Here is a 20,555-nt window from a genome sequence, read left to right as displayed (position 1 = left end):
CCCCCCCAACACCACGATAAAGGTCAACCGTCCCCCCCAACACCACGATAAAGATCAACCGTCCCTCCCCAACACCACGATAAAGGTCAACCGTCCCCCCCAACACCACGATAAAGGTCAACCGCCCCCCCCCAACACCACGATAAAGGTCAACCGTCCCTCCCAACACCACGATAAAGGTCAACCGTCCCTCCCAACACCACAATAAAGGTCAACCGTCTCTCCCAACACCACGATAAAGGTCAACCGTCCCTCCCCAACACCACGATAAAGGTCCACCGTCCCCCCCAACACCACGATAAAGGTCAACCGTCCCCCTAAACACCACGATAAAGGTCAACCATCCCTCCCAACACCACGATAAAGGTCAACCCCCCCCACCATTTTTATTTTAACTAGGCAAGTCAGTTAAGAAAAAATTCGTATTTACAATGACGGCCTACCAAAAGGCAAAAGGCCTCATGAGGGGACGGGGCCTGGGTTTAAAAATAAAAACATGTACACAATATAAATATAGGACAAAACACACATCACAACGAGAGAGACACACAACACTACATAAAGAGAGAATAAAGGATAACCCTCCCCAACACCACGATAAAGAGAGAGAAGTGGAAGGGAAAGATGAAGAGAATGAGAGATGAATAGAGAGAGAGAGAGAGAACGAGAGAGAAAAACAGAGAGATAAGTAGCTAAATTCTAAGAGAAAGAAAGACAGGGAGAGGGAGAGGCGGGGGGAGAGGCGGGGGGGGGGGGGGTCACACAGTAAGGTACAAACCTTACAAAAGCCCAGAGAATGGTCCAGATGAAAATATACTACCCTACCTTGTAATGTGCAGCAGAAAGAATTACAAGGCTCCAGAAGCAGACAAGATCAGCTCTGCCTCTCACCAAGTTATAGTTCAACTCCTCAGCAAAATGCACGTAGTAAACTCTTCCTTAACAGGCAATTGATCCTTGATCCCCCGCTTGGCAAGTACACACACACGTTTACAAGCTGGTTCAGTGACCAGAGTCTGCAGAAGGGAGGCTCCTGCTGTTAGCTGGCTGAGACGAGCGCACCCATTCATGGGACAAAGTCTCTCTGCCTCCCTTTCAACACACACACACACACACACACACACACACACACACACACACACACACACACACACACGATGTCTACTTGAAGTACAGCTTTAGAACAGTTGAATGTGTAGAAGGGAACACTCTCCATTACTGTTCTACACCTGTAACCTGGGCCTATTAGGCACCTAATGTCAGGCGCATTAGGAGGACGGATAATTGGCCATTACAGCAAGGGAGCAGAGAAGACCAGACACTCTGCTTTAGCTGTAACTCATGATAATTCAGATGCTAACTGTTAGATGTGCCATCTCCTCAGGCATCATGTGAACACTTATGCATTCATTCCTATTCCATCATCCCAGTTGGCTCCAGTTCAATGGTTGACTGCCAGGAGTGGCATGTCACTGCAGCTATATACTACCTGGAGGAAATGCATTCCATAGGCTGATAATACACAGACAGATACCGATAGAGAAATATGGAGGGATGAGGGTCACTGGGTATTCTGAAAAGAGAAGTGGAAAGAGGCAGAGAGAGAGAGAGAGAGGCAGGCAGGGGGCAGGGGCAGAGGGAGAGAGAGGTGTAACAGTATAACTTTAGTACGTCCCCTCGCCCCGACCCGGGCGCGAACCAGGGGCCCTCTGCACACATCAACAACAGTCACCCACGAAGCATCGTTACCCATTGCTCCACAAAGGCCGCGGCCCTTACAGAGTGTAACAGTATAACTTTAAACCGTCCCCTCGCCCCGACACGGGCGCGAACCAGGGACCTTCTGCACACATCAACAACGGTTGCCCACGAAGCATCGTTACCCATCGCTCCACAAAGGCCGCGGCCCTTGCAAAGCAAGGGGCAACACTACTTAAGTCTCAGAGCAAGTGACGTAACTGATTGAAATGCTACTAGCGCGCACCCGCTAACTAGCTAGCCATTTCACATCCGTTACACTCACCCCCCTTTCAACCTCCTCCTTTTCCGCAGCAACCAGTGATCCGGGTCAACAGCATCAATGTAACAGTATAACTTTACGTCGTACCCTCGCCCCGACACGGGCGCGAACCAGGGACCCTCTGCACACATCAACAACGGTCGCCCACGAAGCACAGTCGTTACCCATCGCTCCACAAAAGCCGCGGCCCTTGCAAAGCAAGGGGCAACACTACTTAAGTCTCAGAGCAAGTGACGTAACTGATTGAAATGCTACTAGCGCGCACCCGCTAACTAGCTAGCCATTTCACATCCGTTACAAGAGCAAGGGGCAACACTACATCTAGGTTTCAGAGCAAGTGACGTAACTGATTGAAATGCTACTAGCGCGTACCCGCTAACTAGCTAGCCATTTCAAATCCGTTACACTCACTCCCCTTTCAACCTCCTCCTTTTCCGCAGCAACCAGTGATCCGGGTCAACAGCATCAATGTAACAGTATAACTTTAAACCATCCCCTCGCCCCGACCCGGGCGCGAACCAGGGACCCTCTGCACACATCAGCAACGGTCGCCCACGAAGCATCGTTACCCATCGCTCCACAAAAGCCGCGGCCCTTGCAGAGCAAGGTGCAAACCTACTTCTAGGTTTCAGAACAAGTGACGTAACTGATTGAAATGCTACTAGCGCGTACCCGCTAACTAGCTAGCCATTTCACATCCGTTACAGAGGCAGGGGCAGAGACAGGCAGGGGGAGGCAGAGACAGGCAGGGGGAGGCAGAGGAAAAGAGAGACAGTCAGGGGGAGAGAGAGAGAGACAGGCAGACAGAAAGAGAGGCAGGGGCAGGCAGAGAGAGAGAGGCAGGGGGAGAGAGAGAGATGCAGGGGGAGAGAGAGAGAGGCAGGGGGAGAGAGAGAGAGAGGCAGAGCAAGGAAGATCAGCGTTATGTTTGACCTACTAATCAGAGCTTACTCTTACTCTAGGCTGCAAACTGCACAGCACATAGAACTGTTTCAACACACACACACACAGAAAGGGATTACATTTGGTGACGGCAGCAGCCATGTGTGCTTTCACAATGTCACACCACGAGGTGTATGTTGAGGGGGGGTTCGGGGTCTCGATATGGGGGGTGCTAAAGGAGTGTGTGTGTGTGTGTGTGTGTGTGTGTGTGTGTGTGTGTGTGTGTGTGTGTGTGTGTGTGTGTGTGGTGTGTGTGTGTGTGTGTGTGGTGTGTGTGTGTGAGAGCCATAATCCTGCCAGGCACGTCAAGTCTAAGCACTAGGATAGAATGACTTGTGGCATATGCAAGAGAGGTGGGGTAAAGAGGGAGAGATGTTAGAAGAGATGGCAGTTAGCATGTAGGAGTGAGACAGTGGGGCCTCTTACTGTAGGAGTGACTTGTAGGCAGTACTTTTAGTAGGACTATGTCTCACACACAGAAGCATGAACGCCCCACACACACCGTTTCGCACACACCTCTGTTCGTGTGTGACGCGTGGGGGCTCCAGATGGGTTTAATAAGACTCCACACACAACCTTTATTTATGATTGTTGTATGTTACTCTGATGACTTTGAAACGTCGCAATGAGACCTCACAAACCACTTCAAAATGAAAGTCGTGTTTCACTGTAACCACAACACACGCGTAGCTTAAACCTATTCCCTGAAGTTACGGTTCCACTAAGACATTATTGTTTACCATCAACATGTCCAGATGATAAAAAGTTTCAATTACTGAAATGAATCCTTTGAATAATGGCTGAACACTATAAAACCCATGTAGTCTGAACCCAACCCCTACAGGGAATCATTACAATGGAGACGAACACATATGTCCATGACTGTACCCAACACAGCAACTCACACGGTATATTATTTATAGAAACGACAGAGCTGTAATGAAAATATGTTCACATGTTCTTTTTAAAAGATCCATCACAAACACATTCTAGTCTGTGCGAAGCATCTCCGAAGGGGAAACTAGTCCTATTAAAACATCTATTTTGTGAGCTAAAAAAATCTGTCGACAATTATGACATCAATAAACACATGATCACATCTGGCAAGAGACACTGAATGACCAAGAAGGGAAGGAGCCGAATGCGCTTAGGCGACGGAGTTCATTTCCTAACTGTTGCACATCAAACAAGACTAAAGAAAACTCCGTGGGAAGACATGATGATCAACCGGTGAATGTCACTTGTCCCACACACAGACCAAGCATCAAAATGCAATATTTAGAATGGATTTGGCACGTGTAACCGACTTACCAGGAATCTCTGACAATTTTCGATCGATGATATATATGGGCATTACATCAACCAATCAAACGTCCTTCAAAAGTCAATCAGATGCGCGGAGGTAATATGACCTGGAAATTGATGTTGGTGAGAATGTAGGCTACCTGTTTAGATTAGTTTATTAGGATCCCCATTAGCTACTGCACGTGCAGCATCTACTCTTCCTTTCTCGTTGCCTGTCTGTGGATTTCAAGAACAATCCGCCTCGCGCTTCCCTTGCTGGCAAAGAACGTGAAAACAAGCTTACCTCTTCTACCTGTTAACGCCACGAGCCTACAACACCCCCAAGCCAGAGTCCAAGACAGTTGTATTTCTATTCTAGATCTATTGAACGGACGCTTCAGCGAGAAATGTAGGAGAAATCAACGGAAAGTCTAATGACCGGAGAGTAAACGTGTGACCTGTCAGTGAAGTATCCCGGTGAAGTTTCCACTTAGCGGTTACCGATACGTTGCCTCTCTTTAAGGCAGCGTTTAGAAGTGAGCCTGTCAACGAAGCTCGAGCTGCGAGTAGATGAGCGCGCCACAAGTCGCTCTTAAATAGCTGGGGCGAGCGGATTGCGCCATGAGCGAATAGGCTGCCTATACCGCAGTTCGGTCAGTCACTGATATGATGATGGTTACCCCTTGCATTATTTGTTGATCAAACTCTTCTTTCTCAATAACTTGCAAGTTGCAGCGAACCTTGCGGCAGGCTAAAATTGTGTTATGGAATGACCTTCATTGACTCGAACTTAGTCTTCATCTACAACCTTGTTTCCCATCCACAGTGTTTATTTGAATAAAGTCATAAGGTATAGAAATGACAGCTGTGATGGAAACAGGTTTTTCGGTACAATTTCATAAATGGCTACAGATCATTTGTTCGTTCGACATGGCGGGATCTTTTTGGTTTGGTAAAATTCATTGTGCGAGAAATGGTGGTGGAGACGCCTTTAGGTGCAGGTATTGATATAATAACTATCAGAGCCGGACGGCCCTATACGCTCACTACGCAAGTTGTGTAGGGCCCCGCAAATTACGTAATGGCCCCGCCTCGTGTCAAAGCGGGTGTCAACGTTTACAACTTCGATGAGAGGATGAAGCAGAACTATGCTTCTGGTCAAGAAAGGAGGAAAAAGAACAGCAATCAAGTAAAAGTATGTTCTCTACTGAAAGAGCTGCTTCTTGTGCTTGGCCCTCCTATGTTAAACATAATAAATGGCTCTCTAACCACCGGATGTGTACCAAACTCACTAAAAGTGGCAGTGATAAAGCCTCTCTTGAAAAAGCCAAACCTTGATCCAGAAAATATAAAAAACTATCGGCCTATATCGAATCTCCCATTCCTCTCAAAAATTGTAGAAAAAGCTGTTGCGCAGCAACTCACAGCCTTCCTGAAGACAAACAATGTATACCAAACGCTTCAGTCTGGTTTTAGACCCCATCATAGCACCGAGACTGCACTTGTGAAGGTGGTAAATGACCTTTTAATGGCATCAGACTGAGGCTCTGGATCTGTCCTCGTGCTCCTAGACCTTAGTGCTGCTTTTGACACCATCGATCACCACATTCTTTTGGAGAGATTGGAAACCCAAATTGCTCTACACTGACAAGTTCTGGCCTGGTTTAGATCTTATCTGTGGGAAAGATATCAGTTTGTCTCAGTGGATGGTTTGTCATCTGACAAATCAACTGTAAATTTTGGTGTTCCTCAAGGTTCTGTTTTGAGACCACTATTGTTTTCACTCTATATTTTCCCTCTTGGTGATGTCATTCGGAAACATAATGTTAACTTTCACTGCTATGCGGATGACACACAGCTGTACATTTCGATGAAACATGTTGAAGCCCCAAAATTGCCCTCGCTGGAAGCCTGTATTTCAGACATAAGGAAGTGGATGGCTGCAAACTTTCTACTTTTAAACTCAAAACACAAAACAGAGATGAGGAAACAAAGAGATATTCTGTTAAATCTGACAATTAATCTTGATGGTTGTACAGTCTTCTCAAATAAAACTGTGAAGGACCTCGGCGTTACTCTGGACCATGATCTCTCTTTTGACGAACATATCAAGACTGTTTCAAGGACAGCTTTTTTCCATCTATGTAACATTGCAAAAATCAGAAACTTTCTGTCCAAAAATTATGCAGAAAAATGTATCCATGCTTTTGTCACTTCTAGGTTAGACTACTGCAATGCTCTACTTTCCGGCTACCCGGATAAAGCACTAAATAAACTTCAGTTAGTGCTAAACATGGCTGCTAGAATCTTGACTAGAACCAAAAAGTTGATCATATTACTCCAGTGCTAGCCTCTCTACACTGACTTCCTGTTAAGGCTAGGGCTGATTTCAAGGTTTTACTGCTAACCTACAAAGCATTACATGGGCTTGCTCCTACCTATCTTTCCGATTTGGTCCTGCCGTACATACCTACACGTCCGCTACGGTCACAAGATGCAGGCCTCATTATTGGCCCTAGAATTTCTAAACAAACAGCTGGAGGCAGGGCTTTCTTCTATAGAGCTCAATTTTTATGGAATGGTCTGCCTACCCACGTGAGAGACGCAGACTCGGTCTAAACCTTTAAGTCTTTATTGAAGACTCATCTCTTCAGTAGGTCCTATGTTTGAGTGTAGTCTGGCCCAGGAGTGTGAAGGTGAATGGAAAGGCACTGGAGCAACGAACCGCCCTTGCTGTCTCTGCCTGGCTGGATCCCCTCTCTCCACTGGGATTCTCTGCCTCTAACTCTATTACGGGGGCTGAGTCACTGGCTTACTGGTGCCATGCCGTTCCTAGGAGGGGTGCGTCACGAGTGGGTTGAGTCACTGACGTGGTCTTCCTGTCTGGGTCGGTGCCCCCCCCTTGGGTTGTGCCATGGCGGAGATATTTGTCGGCTATACTCGGCCTTGTCTCAGGATGGTAAGTTGGTGGTTGAAGATATCCTTCTAGTGGTGTGGGGGCTGTGCCAGTATTTATGCTGAAGTAGTTTATGTGTTGGGGGGTTTGGGTCAGTCTGTTATATCTGGAGTATTTCTCATGTCTTATCCGGTGTCCTGTGTGAATTTAAGCTCTCTCTCTCTTTCTCTCTCTCTCTCTCTCTCTCAATTCAATTCAAGGGGCTTTATTGGCATGGGAAACATGTGTTAACATTGCCAAAGCAAGTGAGGTAATAATAATATACAAAAGTGAAATAAACAATAAAAATTAACAGTAAACATTACACATACAGAAGTTTCAAAACAATAAAGACATTACAAATGTCATATTATATATATACAGTGTTGTAACAATGTACAAATGGTTAAAGTACACAAGGGAAAATAAATAACCATAAATATGGGTTGTATTTACAATGGTGTTTGTTCTTCACTGGTTGCCCTTTTCTTGTGGCAACAGGTCACAAATCTTGCTGCTGTGATGGCACACTGTGGAATTTCATCTCTCTCTCTCTCTCTCTCTCTCTCTCTCTCTCTCTCTCTCTCTCTCTCTCTCTCTCTCTCTCTCGCTCTCTCTCGCTCTCTCTCTCTCTCTCTCTCTCTCTCTCTCTCTCTCTCTCTCTCTCGCTCTCTCTCGCTCTCTCTCTCTCTCAGGACCTGAGCCCTAGGACCATGCCTCAGAACTACCTGGCCTGATGACTCCTTGCTGTCCCCATTCCACCTGGCCGTGCTGCTGCTCCAGTTTCAACTGTTCTGCCTGCGGCTATGGAACCCTGACCTGTTCACCGGACGTGCTACCTGTCCCAGACCTGCTGTTTTCAACTCTCTAGAGACAGCAGGAGCGGTAGAGATACTCTGAATGTGATCGGCTACGAAAAGCCAACTGACATTTACTCCTGAGGTGCTGACCTGTTGCACCCTCGACAACCACTGTGATTATTATTATTTTACCCTGTTGGTCATCTATGAATATTTGAACATCTTGGCCATGTTCTGTTATAATCTCCACCCGGCACAGCCAGAAGAGGACTGGCCACCCCTCATAGCCTGGTTCCTCTCTAGGTTTCTTCCTAGGTTCTGGCCTTTCTAGGGAGTTTTTCCTAGCCACCGTGCTTCTACACCTGCATTGCTTGCTGTTTGGGGTTTTAGGCTGGGTTTCTGTACAGCACTTTGAGATATCAGCTGATGTAAGAAGGGCTATATAAATACATTTGATTTGATTTGATTGATTTGATTCTCTCCTCTCCAACTTTGACATCAGCAAATAACAGTAACGTTACGTTAATGTGCTAGCTTGCAGTGCATCTCTCTCTAGTCTCTCTGTCTTGCTAACCTAGCTGGGCAGTGCATCTCTTGGTCTGTCTGTGTCTTGCTTGCCAGCCACTTCTAAGGCGGTGTTCTGTGACTTTGTGCTGACAAAGGTGAGTGTGAAATACAACTATTTATTACGTTTGATAAACACCAACTGGCATTGGTGTTTATAAACTGCAGCTCGGAAAAGATAACCGCGTTGCGCGTGAACATGCGTTCATATGCGCGTGGACGAAATGAAACTGGCTCTTTCCAGCAGCATCTTCTGTGGGGACCAGTCCAGACAATAAATGGGCGTAATGGCACTCCTCATAGGCGCACATCATTTTAAAACAAGACAATGATTATCTAGTCAATTAAATTCAAGGGACTTTCTTGACATGGGAAACATATGTTTATATTGCCAAAGCGAGTAGATAATAATATAAAGTGAAATAAAGAGTAAACATTACACTCACAGAAGTACCAAAGAAATAAAGACATTACAAATGTCATATTATGTCTATATACAGCGTTGTAACGATGTGAAAATGGTTAAAGTACAAAAGGGAAAATAAATAAACATAAATATGGGTTGTATTTACAATGGTGTGTGTTCTTCACTGGTTGCCCTTTTCTTGTGGCAACAGGTCATAAATCTTGCTGCTGTGATGCACACTGGAATTTCACCCAGTAGATATGGGAGTTTATCAAAACCGGGTTTGTTTTCAAATTCTTTGTGGATCTGTGTAATCTGAGGGAAATATGTGTCTCTAATATGGTCATACATTTGGCAGGAGCTCAGCTCAGTTTCCACTTCATTTTCAGTGCACATAGCCTGTCTTCTCTTGAGAGCCAGGTCTGCCTACGGCAGCCTTTCTCAATAGCAAGGCCATGCTCACTGACACTGAGTCTGTACATAGTCAAAGCTTTCCTTAAGTTTGGGTCAGTCACAGTGGTCAGGTATTCTGCCACTGTGTACTCTATGTTTAGGGCCAAATAACATTCTAGTTTGCTCAGTTTTTTTGTTAATTCTTTCCAATGTGTCAAGTAATTATCATTTTGTTTTCTCATGATTTGGTTGGGTCTAATTGTATTGCTGTTCTGGTGCTCTGTGGGGTCTTTTTGTGTTTGTGACCAGAGCCCCAGGACCAGCTTGCTTAGGGGACTCTTCTCCCGCTTCATCTCTCTGTAGGTGATGGCTTTGTTATGGAAGGTTTGGGAATCACTTCCTTTTAGGTGGTTGTGGAATTTAACGGTTCTTTTCTGGATTTTGATAATTAGCGGGTATCGGCCTAATTCTGCTCCGCATGAATTATTTGTTATTCTACGTTGTACACAGAGGATATTTTTGCCGAAATCTGCATGTAGTCTCAATTTGGTGTTTGTCTCATTTTGTGAATTCTTGGTTGGTGAGCAGACCCCAGAACCTCACAACCATAAAGGACAATGGGCTCAGTTTTTTTTTAGCCAGATCCCAGTTTGTATGTCGAATTTTATGTTCCTGTTGATGGCATAGAATGCCCTTCTTGAATTTAAATGTTGATTAGCTGGGCATGCTGGGTAATATGGATGTACATCTCTCAGTAAATAATAACCATTAAGTATTCAGCCAAGCCATAGTATAAATAGTGTTTTATATTTGAAAATGTATTGAAAGGAAATCTGGGCGAGCCTGTTTGAATGGGCCTGATGCAGCTGATCAAATGAATGATAGTATTGTTATCTATATGTACAGGTGTTGTGCTTAAGTTTGTCAGTAGAGGAGATGCTGGATCATCAGCCAGTACAAGCACAGACTCAGTTGATCCACATCCAGACAGTACTAACACAGACCCAGGTGAAGTACAGGAAGCCTCAGCCAGTACTAACACAGACCCAGGTGAAGTACAGGCAGCCCCAGCCAGTTCTAACACAGACCCAGGTGAAGTACAGGCAGCCCCAGCCAGTACTAACACAGACCCAGGTGAAGTACAAGCAGCCCCAGCCAGTTCTAACACAGACCCAGGTGAAGTACAGGCAGCCCCAGCCAGTTCTAACACAGACCCAGGTGAAGTACAGGCAGCCTCAGCCAGTACTAACACAGACCCAGGTGAAGTACAGGCAGCCTCAGCCAGTACTAACACAACCAGAGGTGTACAGCCAGCGTCAGATACAAGCAGCTCAGAACCTAATAGAACAGTTTCTGCCCCACCAAATGACCCAGCAGATTGACCCCCAGTCTTAACAGACTTTATGAGGACTGAGTTAGTGTGCAGAAGTTCATTCAAACCAGGACTGGATTTTTTTTCTTACCCTAAAAACAAGTCTAGAAGAGGTTTCCATTCAGGCTTATTACAGAGACAGCTGTCAAATGGGGAACAGATTACCAGGAGCTGGCTTTCATACTCAATCTAAAACAACGCTGTGTATTGTTTTTGCTGTAAGCTTTTTTTTTCTACAAAAGACTACACAATAATAAAGGAAGGCGTGAATGACCGGTCAAATATCAACACCGTTCTGAAACACCATGAGGGTAGTGCTGAACACACACACAATATGATTAAGTGGAGAGAACTTGATCTGCGCCTAAGTCGACTACAGACTCTTGACCAGATGCAAAGGACAGTTTTGGAGGCTGAAAGAAAGAGATGGTGGAATGTCCGTACATGTTTAATAAGTATCACCCAGTCTCTGGCTGAAAGAAACCTAGCATTCAGGGGTTCATCAGACAAACTCTTCCAACCAGATAATGAAAACTTAAAAGAGGTTGAATCACTGGAAAAAATTTGACCCCGTTATGGAAAATCATCTCAGCATAATTAAAGATGGAGAGACACATGCTCATTACCTTGGGAAGCGCAAACAGAATGAGCTGATGTAGATTGTGAGTGACAAGATTCTGGAAGCAATAATGACTCAAGTAAGAGACTCAAAGTACTTCTCCATTATCTTGGACTGTACACCTGACATTAGTCATCAGGAGCAAACGTCCATTATTCTGAGAAGCGTGGCTTTAAAGGGAAAGCCAGAGATCAAGGGGCACTTCCTTGGCTTTGTGAATGTTGAGGTCACAACAGGCTTGACTCAGTCCACTGTCATCTTAGATAAGCTGAACAAGCTGAAGATTCCATTTGAAGATTGCAGAGGGCAAGCTTATGATAATGGCACCAACATGAAGGGCAAGCACCAAGAAGTAAAGCCAGACTGCTCCAAAAACATCCCAGAGCCGTGTTGGTCCCATGTGGAGCACATACTCTAAACCTTGTCGTTGCAGATGCTGCCAAATCTTCAAATCTTCACCTTCTTTTCAGCTGGCACACAAAGATGGAGTGTTTTGAAGAAACACGTGAACATAACTGTGAAGTCATGGAGTGACACAAGATGGGAGAGTAGGCTCCAAAGTGTTCATGCAATCAGGTATCGAGATTCTGAGGTTCGGGAGGCATTACTGGAAGCCAGACAGACGATCAACGATCATGTGGCCAAAGTGGAGGCACAAGCACTTGCAGAGGAAGTTGGGTCCTACCGCTTCTTGATTTGCTGTGTCGTCTGGTGTGAGATACTGACAATGACAAACAAGGTTAACAAGTTCCTCCAATCCGCCTCAATGCAGTTGGATATTGCAGTGAATTTAATCTCAAATGCAAAGGCCTCCCTCACTACATACCAGGAAACTACATTCTCTGAGGCCCAGACAGCAGCCAAAAGCATTTGTGAAGAAATTAATGTGGAGGCTGTTCTAAAAGAGAAGAGACTGAAAAACAGTAAGAGGCATTTCAGCTGTGAGGCTCCTGATGAACCACTGACTGATGCACTGAAAAACCTTGAAGTCAACTACTTTAACATTGTGGTCGACTCTGCTGTGACATCCATGGATGAGAGATTTGAAACACTCAACCAGGTGAAAACCAAATATGGAGTGCTGCTGAACAGCCTCTCAGATGTCCAGTGAATCTTTAAAGGATCACTGCATGGAAGTTGAAAACACTCTTAACCTTCAGAGATGACTGTGACATCAGTGGAATGGATCTGGTACACGACATTCAGAGATGACTGTGACATCAGTGGAATGGATCTGGCACACGACATTCAGAGATGACTGTGACATCAGTGGAATGGATCTGGCACACGACTTTCAGAGATGACTGTGACATCAGTGGAATGGATCTGGTACACGACATTCAGAGATGACTGTGACATCAGTGGAATGGATCTGGCACACGACTTTCAGAGATGACTGTGACATCAGTGGAATGGATCTGGCACACGACATTCAGAGATGACTGTGACATCAGTGGAATGGATCTGGCACACGACATTCAGAGATGACTGTGACATCAGTGGAATAGATCTGGCACACGACATTCAGAGATGACTGTGACATCAGTGGAATGGATCTGGCACACGACTTTCAGAGATGACTGTGACATCAGTGGAATGGATCTGGTACACGACATTCAGAGATGACTGTGACATCAGTGGAATGGATCTGGTACACGACATTGAGATGACTGTGACATCAGTGGAATGGATCTGGTACACGACATTCAGAGATGACTGTGACATCAGTGGAATGGATCTGGCACACGACATTCAGAATTGACCTGATCTGCTATCAGATAAGATGACTGCCTTTGACCTGCTTTCCTTTCTCTGTTAGGAAAAAAACCTTGGAGGAACTCTATCCTAACCCTTTGGATAGCCCTAAGAATTGCAGTCACTCTATCAGTAACAGTGGCACCGGCAGAGAGGAGCTTTTCAAAATGACAGCACATCAAAAGCTACCTGAGGTCTTCCATGTCACAGGAACGTTTGAGTGGTCTGGCCATCATATAAATCATGACGTGGGGGAAACACATGGCCTACGATGACATCATTGTGATGATTTTGCCTCAAGAAAGTGCAGAAGAGGAATATTTTGATGGTAAGATTTTAATTCAAACATTCAAATGTTTACACACTCAGTAACATTTAAGATTGTATGGCAGAAGTGCATTTGTGTAAATGACTGCTTAACTAACCATGTGACATACTTTCTCAATTTCTTCCAGACAGTCCAGATAGACTGGTGCCTGTTATGTTTGTTCCTTAGATAATGACAAACCGTGGTGTAGGTTTAACTACTTTTAAGGGGAGATGGTTAAAGAATGCCTTGCATGGCTAAACGTGGAGTTTTCTAGCTGAAGTATATGTTCATTAAAAGTAGTTAAACCTACGCCCCGGTTTGTCATTATATAAGGAACAAACAGAACAGTGTCCTTGCTGCTGCTGTAAATGCCCAGGCTGTAGAGGAAACCAAAGCTAATCACACAGCTGTGTAGGTTTTATTTGACTATTTTAAGACATATAGCTGCAGCAATAGCCTATAGGCTTATGTTTACATTGTATAGACAAAGCTAATTGTATAATATTGTGAGGACTGGACTAATTACCAGGCAGCAGAGCCAATGCTGAGTGTTATATTTTATTATTGTCTACATTTTATATTTTCTACAATTTCTTATTTATGTTAATGTTAATATTCACTTATCTTAAGATTCTATAGAAAATATTCTATTCAATAAATATTGTTTGTTTTAAACTGTACCTCATTCTGTTCTGTATAGGTCTACTTGTTCTTAGACTGACAGATGGAGCAAACTGCTTTAAAGGAGGGAGGATTGTAGTGGGATCACTGGGGTATCAGGTGTGACTGTGTGGCAATGGTAAATGGTTTACATGGCTCACAGGTCAGGTAGGAGGGTCCCTTAGCAGAATTTTGCTTAGGGCCCCAGGGAGGTCAGGACCAGCTCTGATATCCATCATTAGCAAAGTAAACTTTATGACATGGTGTGTGGTCCACAATGCAGTTTATTAGACTACAGATGAAATAAGTTCTGATGAACTTCACAGGGTGGAAGGCTCACTTGCCTCAGCCATCTGTCAGGTTCCTGCGCATCAGCAGGGGTGTCTGCTCCTGATCCCCGGGATTGTCTTCTGGTTAGTGTCCTGCGGCGGGTGCCGCACGTCGGGGAGGGGGTACTGTCACGTGTGCTCCCTCTCCGGCACTCTAGGTCACCATGCTCCTGTGTCTCAGCCGGACTGACAGGTTTCCTACGCCTCAGCAGAGGTGACCGGTCCGCTCCTGATCCCCGGGATCTGTCTTTTGGTCGGCGTCCTGCGGCTGGAGACGCACGTCGGGGAGGGGGTACTGTCACGTGTGCTCCCTCTCCGGTCTCTAGGTCACCAGGCTGCTTGCTATGGCGCACACCTGTCACCATCGTTAATGTTATGCTGGTGAATGAGGACCCAAAAGCGACTTAACAGAAACAGAGTCTTTATTCCAGTCTTAAACAAAAACGATACTCCTGGATCTATCTTAAGTAAATCCGTTCCCTCTCCTTAGTCGACACCTGCTCACACGCAGCATCTGAAGAAGGCAAAAACACGACAGGGCGGAACAAGGACACAGAACAGCAAACATCAAACAAGGATCCGACAAGGACAGAAGCGGAAAACAGAGGGAGAAATAGGGACTCTAATCAGAGGGCAAAATAGGGGACAGGTGTGAAAGAGTAAATGAGGTAGTTAGGAGAATGAGGAACAGCTGGGAGCAGGAACGATAGAGAGAGAGAGCGAGAGAGGGAGAGAGGGAGGGGGAGAGAGAGGGATAGAAAGAGGGAAAGAACCTAATAAGACCAGCAGAGGGAAACGAATAGAAGGGAAGCACAGGGACAAGACATGATAATAAATGACAAAACATGACAGTACCCCCCCACTCACCGAGCGCCTCCTGGCGCACTCGAGGAGGAACCCTGGCGGCAACGGAGGAAATCATCAATCAACGAACGGTCCAGCACGTCCCGAGATGGAACCCAACTCCTCTCCTCAGGACCGTAACCCTCCCAATCCACTAAGTACTGGTGACCACGTCCCCGAGAACGCATGTCCATGATCTTCCGTACCTTGTAAATAGGTGCGCCCTCGACAAGGACGGGGGGGGGGAAGGAAGACGAACGGGAGCGCGAAGAAAAGGCTTGACACAGGAGACATGGAAGACAGGGTGGACGCGACGAAGATGTCGCGGAAGAAGCAGTCGCACAGCGACAGGATTGACGACCTGAGAGACACGGAACGGACCAATGAACCGCGGAGTCAACTTGCGAGAAGCTGTCGTAAGGGGAAGGTTACGAGTGGAAAGCCACACTCTCTGACCGCGACAATACCTAGGACTCTTAATCCTACGTTTATTGGCGGCTCTCACAGTCTGCGCCCTGTAACGGCAAAGTGCATACCTGACCCTCCTCCAGGTGCGCTCACAACGTTGGACAAAAACCTGAGCGGAGGGAACGCTGGACTCGGCGAGCTGGGACGAGAACAGAGGAGGCTGGTACCCAAGACTACTCTGAAACGGAGATAGCCCGGTAGCAGACGAAGGAAGCGAGTTGTGAGCGTATTCTGCCCAGGGGAGTTGTTCTGCCCAAGACGCAGGGTTACGAAAAGAAAGGCTGCGTAATATGCGACCAATCGTCTGATTGGCCCTTTCTGCTTGACCGTTAGACTGACGGAACCGTTAGACTGACGAAGAAAGACTGACGGAAGCACCAATCAAACGACAGAACTCCCTCCAAAACTGTGACGTGAATTGCGGACCTCTGTCTGAAACGGCGTCTAACGGGAGGCCATGAATTCTGAACACATTCTCAATGATGATTTGTGCCGTCTCCTTAGCGGACGGAAGCTTAGCGAGGGGAATGAAATGTGCCGTCTTAGAGAACCTATCGACAACCGTAAGAATCACAGTCTTCCCCGCAGACGAAGGCAGACCGGTAATAAAGTCTAAGGCGATGTGAGACCATGGTCGAGAAGGAATGGGAAGCGGTCTGAGACGACCGGCAGGAGGAGAGTTACCTGACTTAGTCTGCGCGCAGTCCGAACAAGCAGCCACGAAACGGCGCGTGTCACGCTCCTGAGTAGGCCACCAAAACCGCTGGCGAATAGAAGCAAGCGTACCCCGAACGCCGGGGTGGCCAGCTAACTGGCAGAGTGAGCCCACTGAAGAACAGCCAGACGAGTAGAGACAGGAACGAACAGAAGGTTACTAGGACAAGCGCGCGGCAACGCAGTGTGAGTAAGTGCTTGCTTTAACTGTCTCTCAATTCCCCAGACAGTCAACCCAACAACACGCCCCTCAGGGAGAATCCCCTCGGGGTCGATAGAAGCCACAGAAGAACCAAATAGACGGGATAAGGCATCAGGCTTGGTGTTCTTATTTCCCGGACGATAAGAAATCACGAACTCGAAACGAGCGAAAAACAACGCCCAACGAGCTTGACGTGCATTAAGTCGTTTGGCAGAACGGATGTACTCAAGGTTCTTATGGTCAGTCCAAACGACAAAAGGGACGGTCGCCCCCTCCAACCACTGTCGCCATTCGCCTAGGGCTAAGCGGATGGCGAGCAGTTCGCGGTTACCCACATCATAGTTGCGTTCCGATGGCGACAGGCGATGAGAAAAATAAGCGCAAGGATGGACCTTATCGTCAGAATGGAAGCGCTGGGACAGAATGGCTCCCACGCCCACCTCTGAAGCGTCAACTTCGACAATAAATTGTTTAGTGACGTCAGGAGTAACAAGGATAGGAGCGGATGTAAAACGCTTCTTGAGGAGATCAAAAGCTCCCTGGGCGGAACCGGACCACTTAAAGCACGTCTTGACAGAAGTCAGAGCTGTGAGAGGAGCAGCCACTTGACCGAAATTACGAATGAAACGCCGATAGAAATTAGCGAAACCGAGAAAGCGCTGCAACTCGACACGTGACTTAGGAACGGGCCAATCGCTGACAGCCTGGACCTTAGCGGGATCCATCTGAATGCCTTCAGCGGAAATAACAGAACCGAGAAATGTGACAGAGGAGACATGAAAGGCGCACTTCTCAGCCTTCACGTAGAGACAATTCTCTAAAAGGCGCTGGAGTACACGTCGAACGTGCTGAACATGAATCTCGAGTGACGGTGAAAAAAATCAGGATATCGTCAAGGTAAACGAAAACAAAGATGTTCAGCATGTCTCTCAGTACATCATTAACTAATGCCTGAAAGACAGCTGGAGCATTAGCGAGAACGAACGGCAGAACCCGGTATTCAAAATGCCCTAACGGAGTGTTAAACGCCGTTTTCCACTCGTCCCCCTCTCTGATGCGCACGAGATGGTAAGCGTTACGAAGGTCCAACTTAGTAAAGAACCTGGCTCCCTGCAGAATCTCGAAGGCTGACGACATAAGGGGAAGCGGATAACGATTCTTAACCGTTATGTCATTCAGCCCTCGATAATCCACGCAGGGGCGCAGAGTACCGTCCTTCTTCTTAACAAAAAAAAACCCCGCTCCGGCGGGAGAGGAAGAAGGCACCACGGTACCGGCGTCGAGAGAAACAGACAGATAATCCTCGAGAGCCTTACGTTCGGGAGCCGACAGAGAGTATAGTCTACCCCGAGGGGGAGTGGTTCCCGGAAGGAGATCAATACAACAATCATACGACCGGTGAGGAGGAAGGGAGTTGACTCTGGACCGACTGAAGACCGTGCGCAGATCATGATATTCCTCCGGCACTCCTGTCAAATCACCAGGTTCCTCCTGAGAAGAGGGGACAGAAGAAACAGGAGGGATAGCAGACATTAAACACTTCACATGACAAGAAATGTTCCAGGATAGGATAGAATTACTAGACCAATTAATAGAAGGATTATGACATACTAGCCAGGGATGACCCAAAACAACAGGTGTAAAAGGTGAACGAAAAATCAAAAAGGAAATGGTCTCACTGTGGTTACCAGATACTGTGAGGGTTAAAGGTAGTGTCTCACATCTGATACTGGGAAGAAGACTACCATCTAAGGCGAACATGGGCGTGGGCTTCCCTAACTGTCTGAGAGGAATGTCATGCTTCCGAGCCCATGCTTCGTCCATAAAACAACCCTCAGCCCCAGAGTCTATAAAGGCACTGCAGGAAGCAGCCGAACCAGACCAGCGTAGATGGACCAACAAGGTAGTACAGGATCTTGATGGAGAGACCTGAGTAGTAGCGCTCACCAGTAGCCCTCCACTTACTGATGAGCTCTGGCTTTTACTGGACATGAAATAACAAAATGTCCAGCAGAACCGCAATAGAGGCAAAGGCGGTTGGTGATTCTCCGTTCCCTCTCCTTAGTCGAGATGCGAATACCTCCCAGCTGCATGGACTCAGTCTCAGAGCTGATGGGAGAAGATGGTTGAGATGCGGAGAGGGGGAACACCGTTAACGCGAGCTCTCCTCCACGAGCTCGGTGACGAAGATCTACCCGTCGTTCTATGCGGATGGCGAGTGCAATCAAAGAGTCCACGCTGGAAGGAACCTCCCGGGAGAGAATCTCATCTTTAACCTCAGCGTGGAGTCCCTCCAGAAAACGAGCGAGCAACGCCGGCTCGTTCCAGTCACTGGAGGCAGCAAGAGTGCGAAACTCTATAGAGTAATCCGTTATGGATCGATCACCTTGACATAGGGAAGCCAGGGCCCTGGAAGCCTCCTTCCCAAAAACTGAACGATCAAAAACCCGTATCATCTCCTCTTTAAAGTTCTGATAATCGTTAGTACACTCAGCCCTTGCCTCCCAGATAGCTGTGCCCCACTCCCGAGCCCGACCAGTAAGGAGTGATATGACGTAGGCGATCCGAGCTCTCTCTCTTGAGTATGTGTTGGGCTGGAGAGAGAACACAATATCACACTGGGTGAGAAAGGAGCGGCACTCAGTGGGTTGCCCAGAGTAACATGGTGGGTTATTAACCCTAGGTTCCGGAGACTCGGAAGACCAGGAAGTAGCAGGTGGCACGAGACGAAGACTCTGAAACTGTCCTGAGAGGTTGGAAACCTGAGCGGCCAGGGTCTCAACGGCATGACGAGCAGTAGACAATTCCTGCTCGTGTCTGCCGAGCATTGCTCCCTGGATCTCAATGGCAGTGTTGCGAGAATCCGTAGTCGCTGGGTCCATTCCTGGTCGGATCCTTCTGTTATGCTGGTGAATGAGGACCCAAAAGCGACTTAACAGAAACAGAGTCTTTATTCCAGTCTTAAACAAAAACGATACTCCTGGATCTATCTTAAGTAAATCCGTTCCCTCTCCTTAGTCGACACCTGCTCACACGCAGCATCTGAAGAAGGCAAAAACACGACAGGGCGGAACAAGGACACAGAACAGCAAACATCAAACAAGGATCCGACAAGGACAGAAGCGGAAAACAGAGGGAGAAATAGGGACTCTAATCAGAGGGCAAAATAGGGGACAGGTGTGAAAGAGTAAATGAGGTAGTTAGGAGAATGAGGAACAGCTGGGAGCAGGAACGGAACGATAGAGAGAGAGAGCGAGAGAGGGAGAGAGGGAGGGGGAGAGAGAGGGATAGAAAGAGGGAAAGAACCTAATAAGACCAGCAGAGGGAAACGAATAGAAGGGAAGCACAGGGACAAGACATGATAATAAATGACAAAACATGACAGTTAAGCGCACCTGCGCGTCATCAGACCCCCCTTGGACTCCATCACCTGCCTGATTACCTTCCCTATGACTCTCTGATGCATACAGCCTAACCCAAACCCATACAGGAGATGACCCTCATACTATGACTCTCTGATGCATACAGCCTAACCCAAACCCATATAGGAGATGACCCTCATACTATGACTCTCTGATGCATACAGCCTAACCCAAACCCATACAGGAGATGACCCTCATACTATGACTCTCTGATGCATACAGCCTAACCCAAACCCATACAGGAGATGACCCTCATACTATGATGAGCCATTGATGCATACAGACCTTATCATACTGATGATGTCATCCTCTGTTCCTTTCAGTTTGTCAGAAACAGGTTAAACTGTAGAGGACATGTTTGAGCCATACCAATGCCTGTAACTTTCCCTGCTGTGTGCACTTGAAAACATGTCCACTTCTTGATAACACTGATCAGCTCTGTTTTAGTGAAATTATTAGATATGGAAACACATTGTGAGTAGACAACATGACAGAGAGACAGTAAGCAGTGTTGATT

At 46.8% G+C, this 20,555-nt stretch overlaps 1 protein-coding gene across 3 annotated transcripts in view; it reads right to left on the bottom strand.

Moving 5' to 3' along the window:
• LOC129822424 (neprilysin-like) overlaps positions 1-4,834 on the bottom strand; it is a 60,135-nt gene extending 55,301 nt beyond the window's left edge. Inside the window, exon 1 of one of the 3 annotated variants that reach the window (XM_055880701.1) lies at positions 4,274-4,834. In XM_055880701.1, the coding sequence (XP_055736676.1) occupies positions 4,274-4,316 (43 nt within the window). In that variant the 5' untranslated portion in view covers positions 4,317-4,834. Of the gene's footprint in view, positions 1-825; positions 3,194-4,273 lie in introns of those variants that run through there. The other 2 variants (XM_055880703.1, XM_055880704.1) reach the window with 2 other exon arrangements.
• Between the last annotated feature and the right edge of the window lie 15,721 nt (positions 4,835-20,555).

The sequence above is a fragment of the Salvelinus fontinalis genome, chromosome 24, assembly GCF_029448725.1.
Source record: "Salvelinus fontinalis isolate EN_2023a chromosome 24, ASM2944872v1, whole genome shotgun sequence".
In the NCBI taxonomy this organism is placed as follows: Eukaryota; Metazoa; Chordata; class Actinopteri; order Salmoniformes; family Salmonidae; genus Salvelinus; species Salvelinus fontinalis.
Note: the sequence above shows the minus strand (reverse complement) of the source record. Positions and strands in the feature narration are given on the sequence as shown.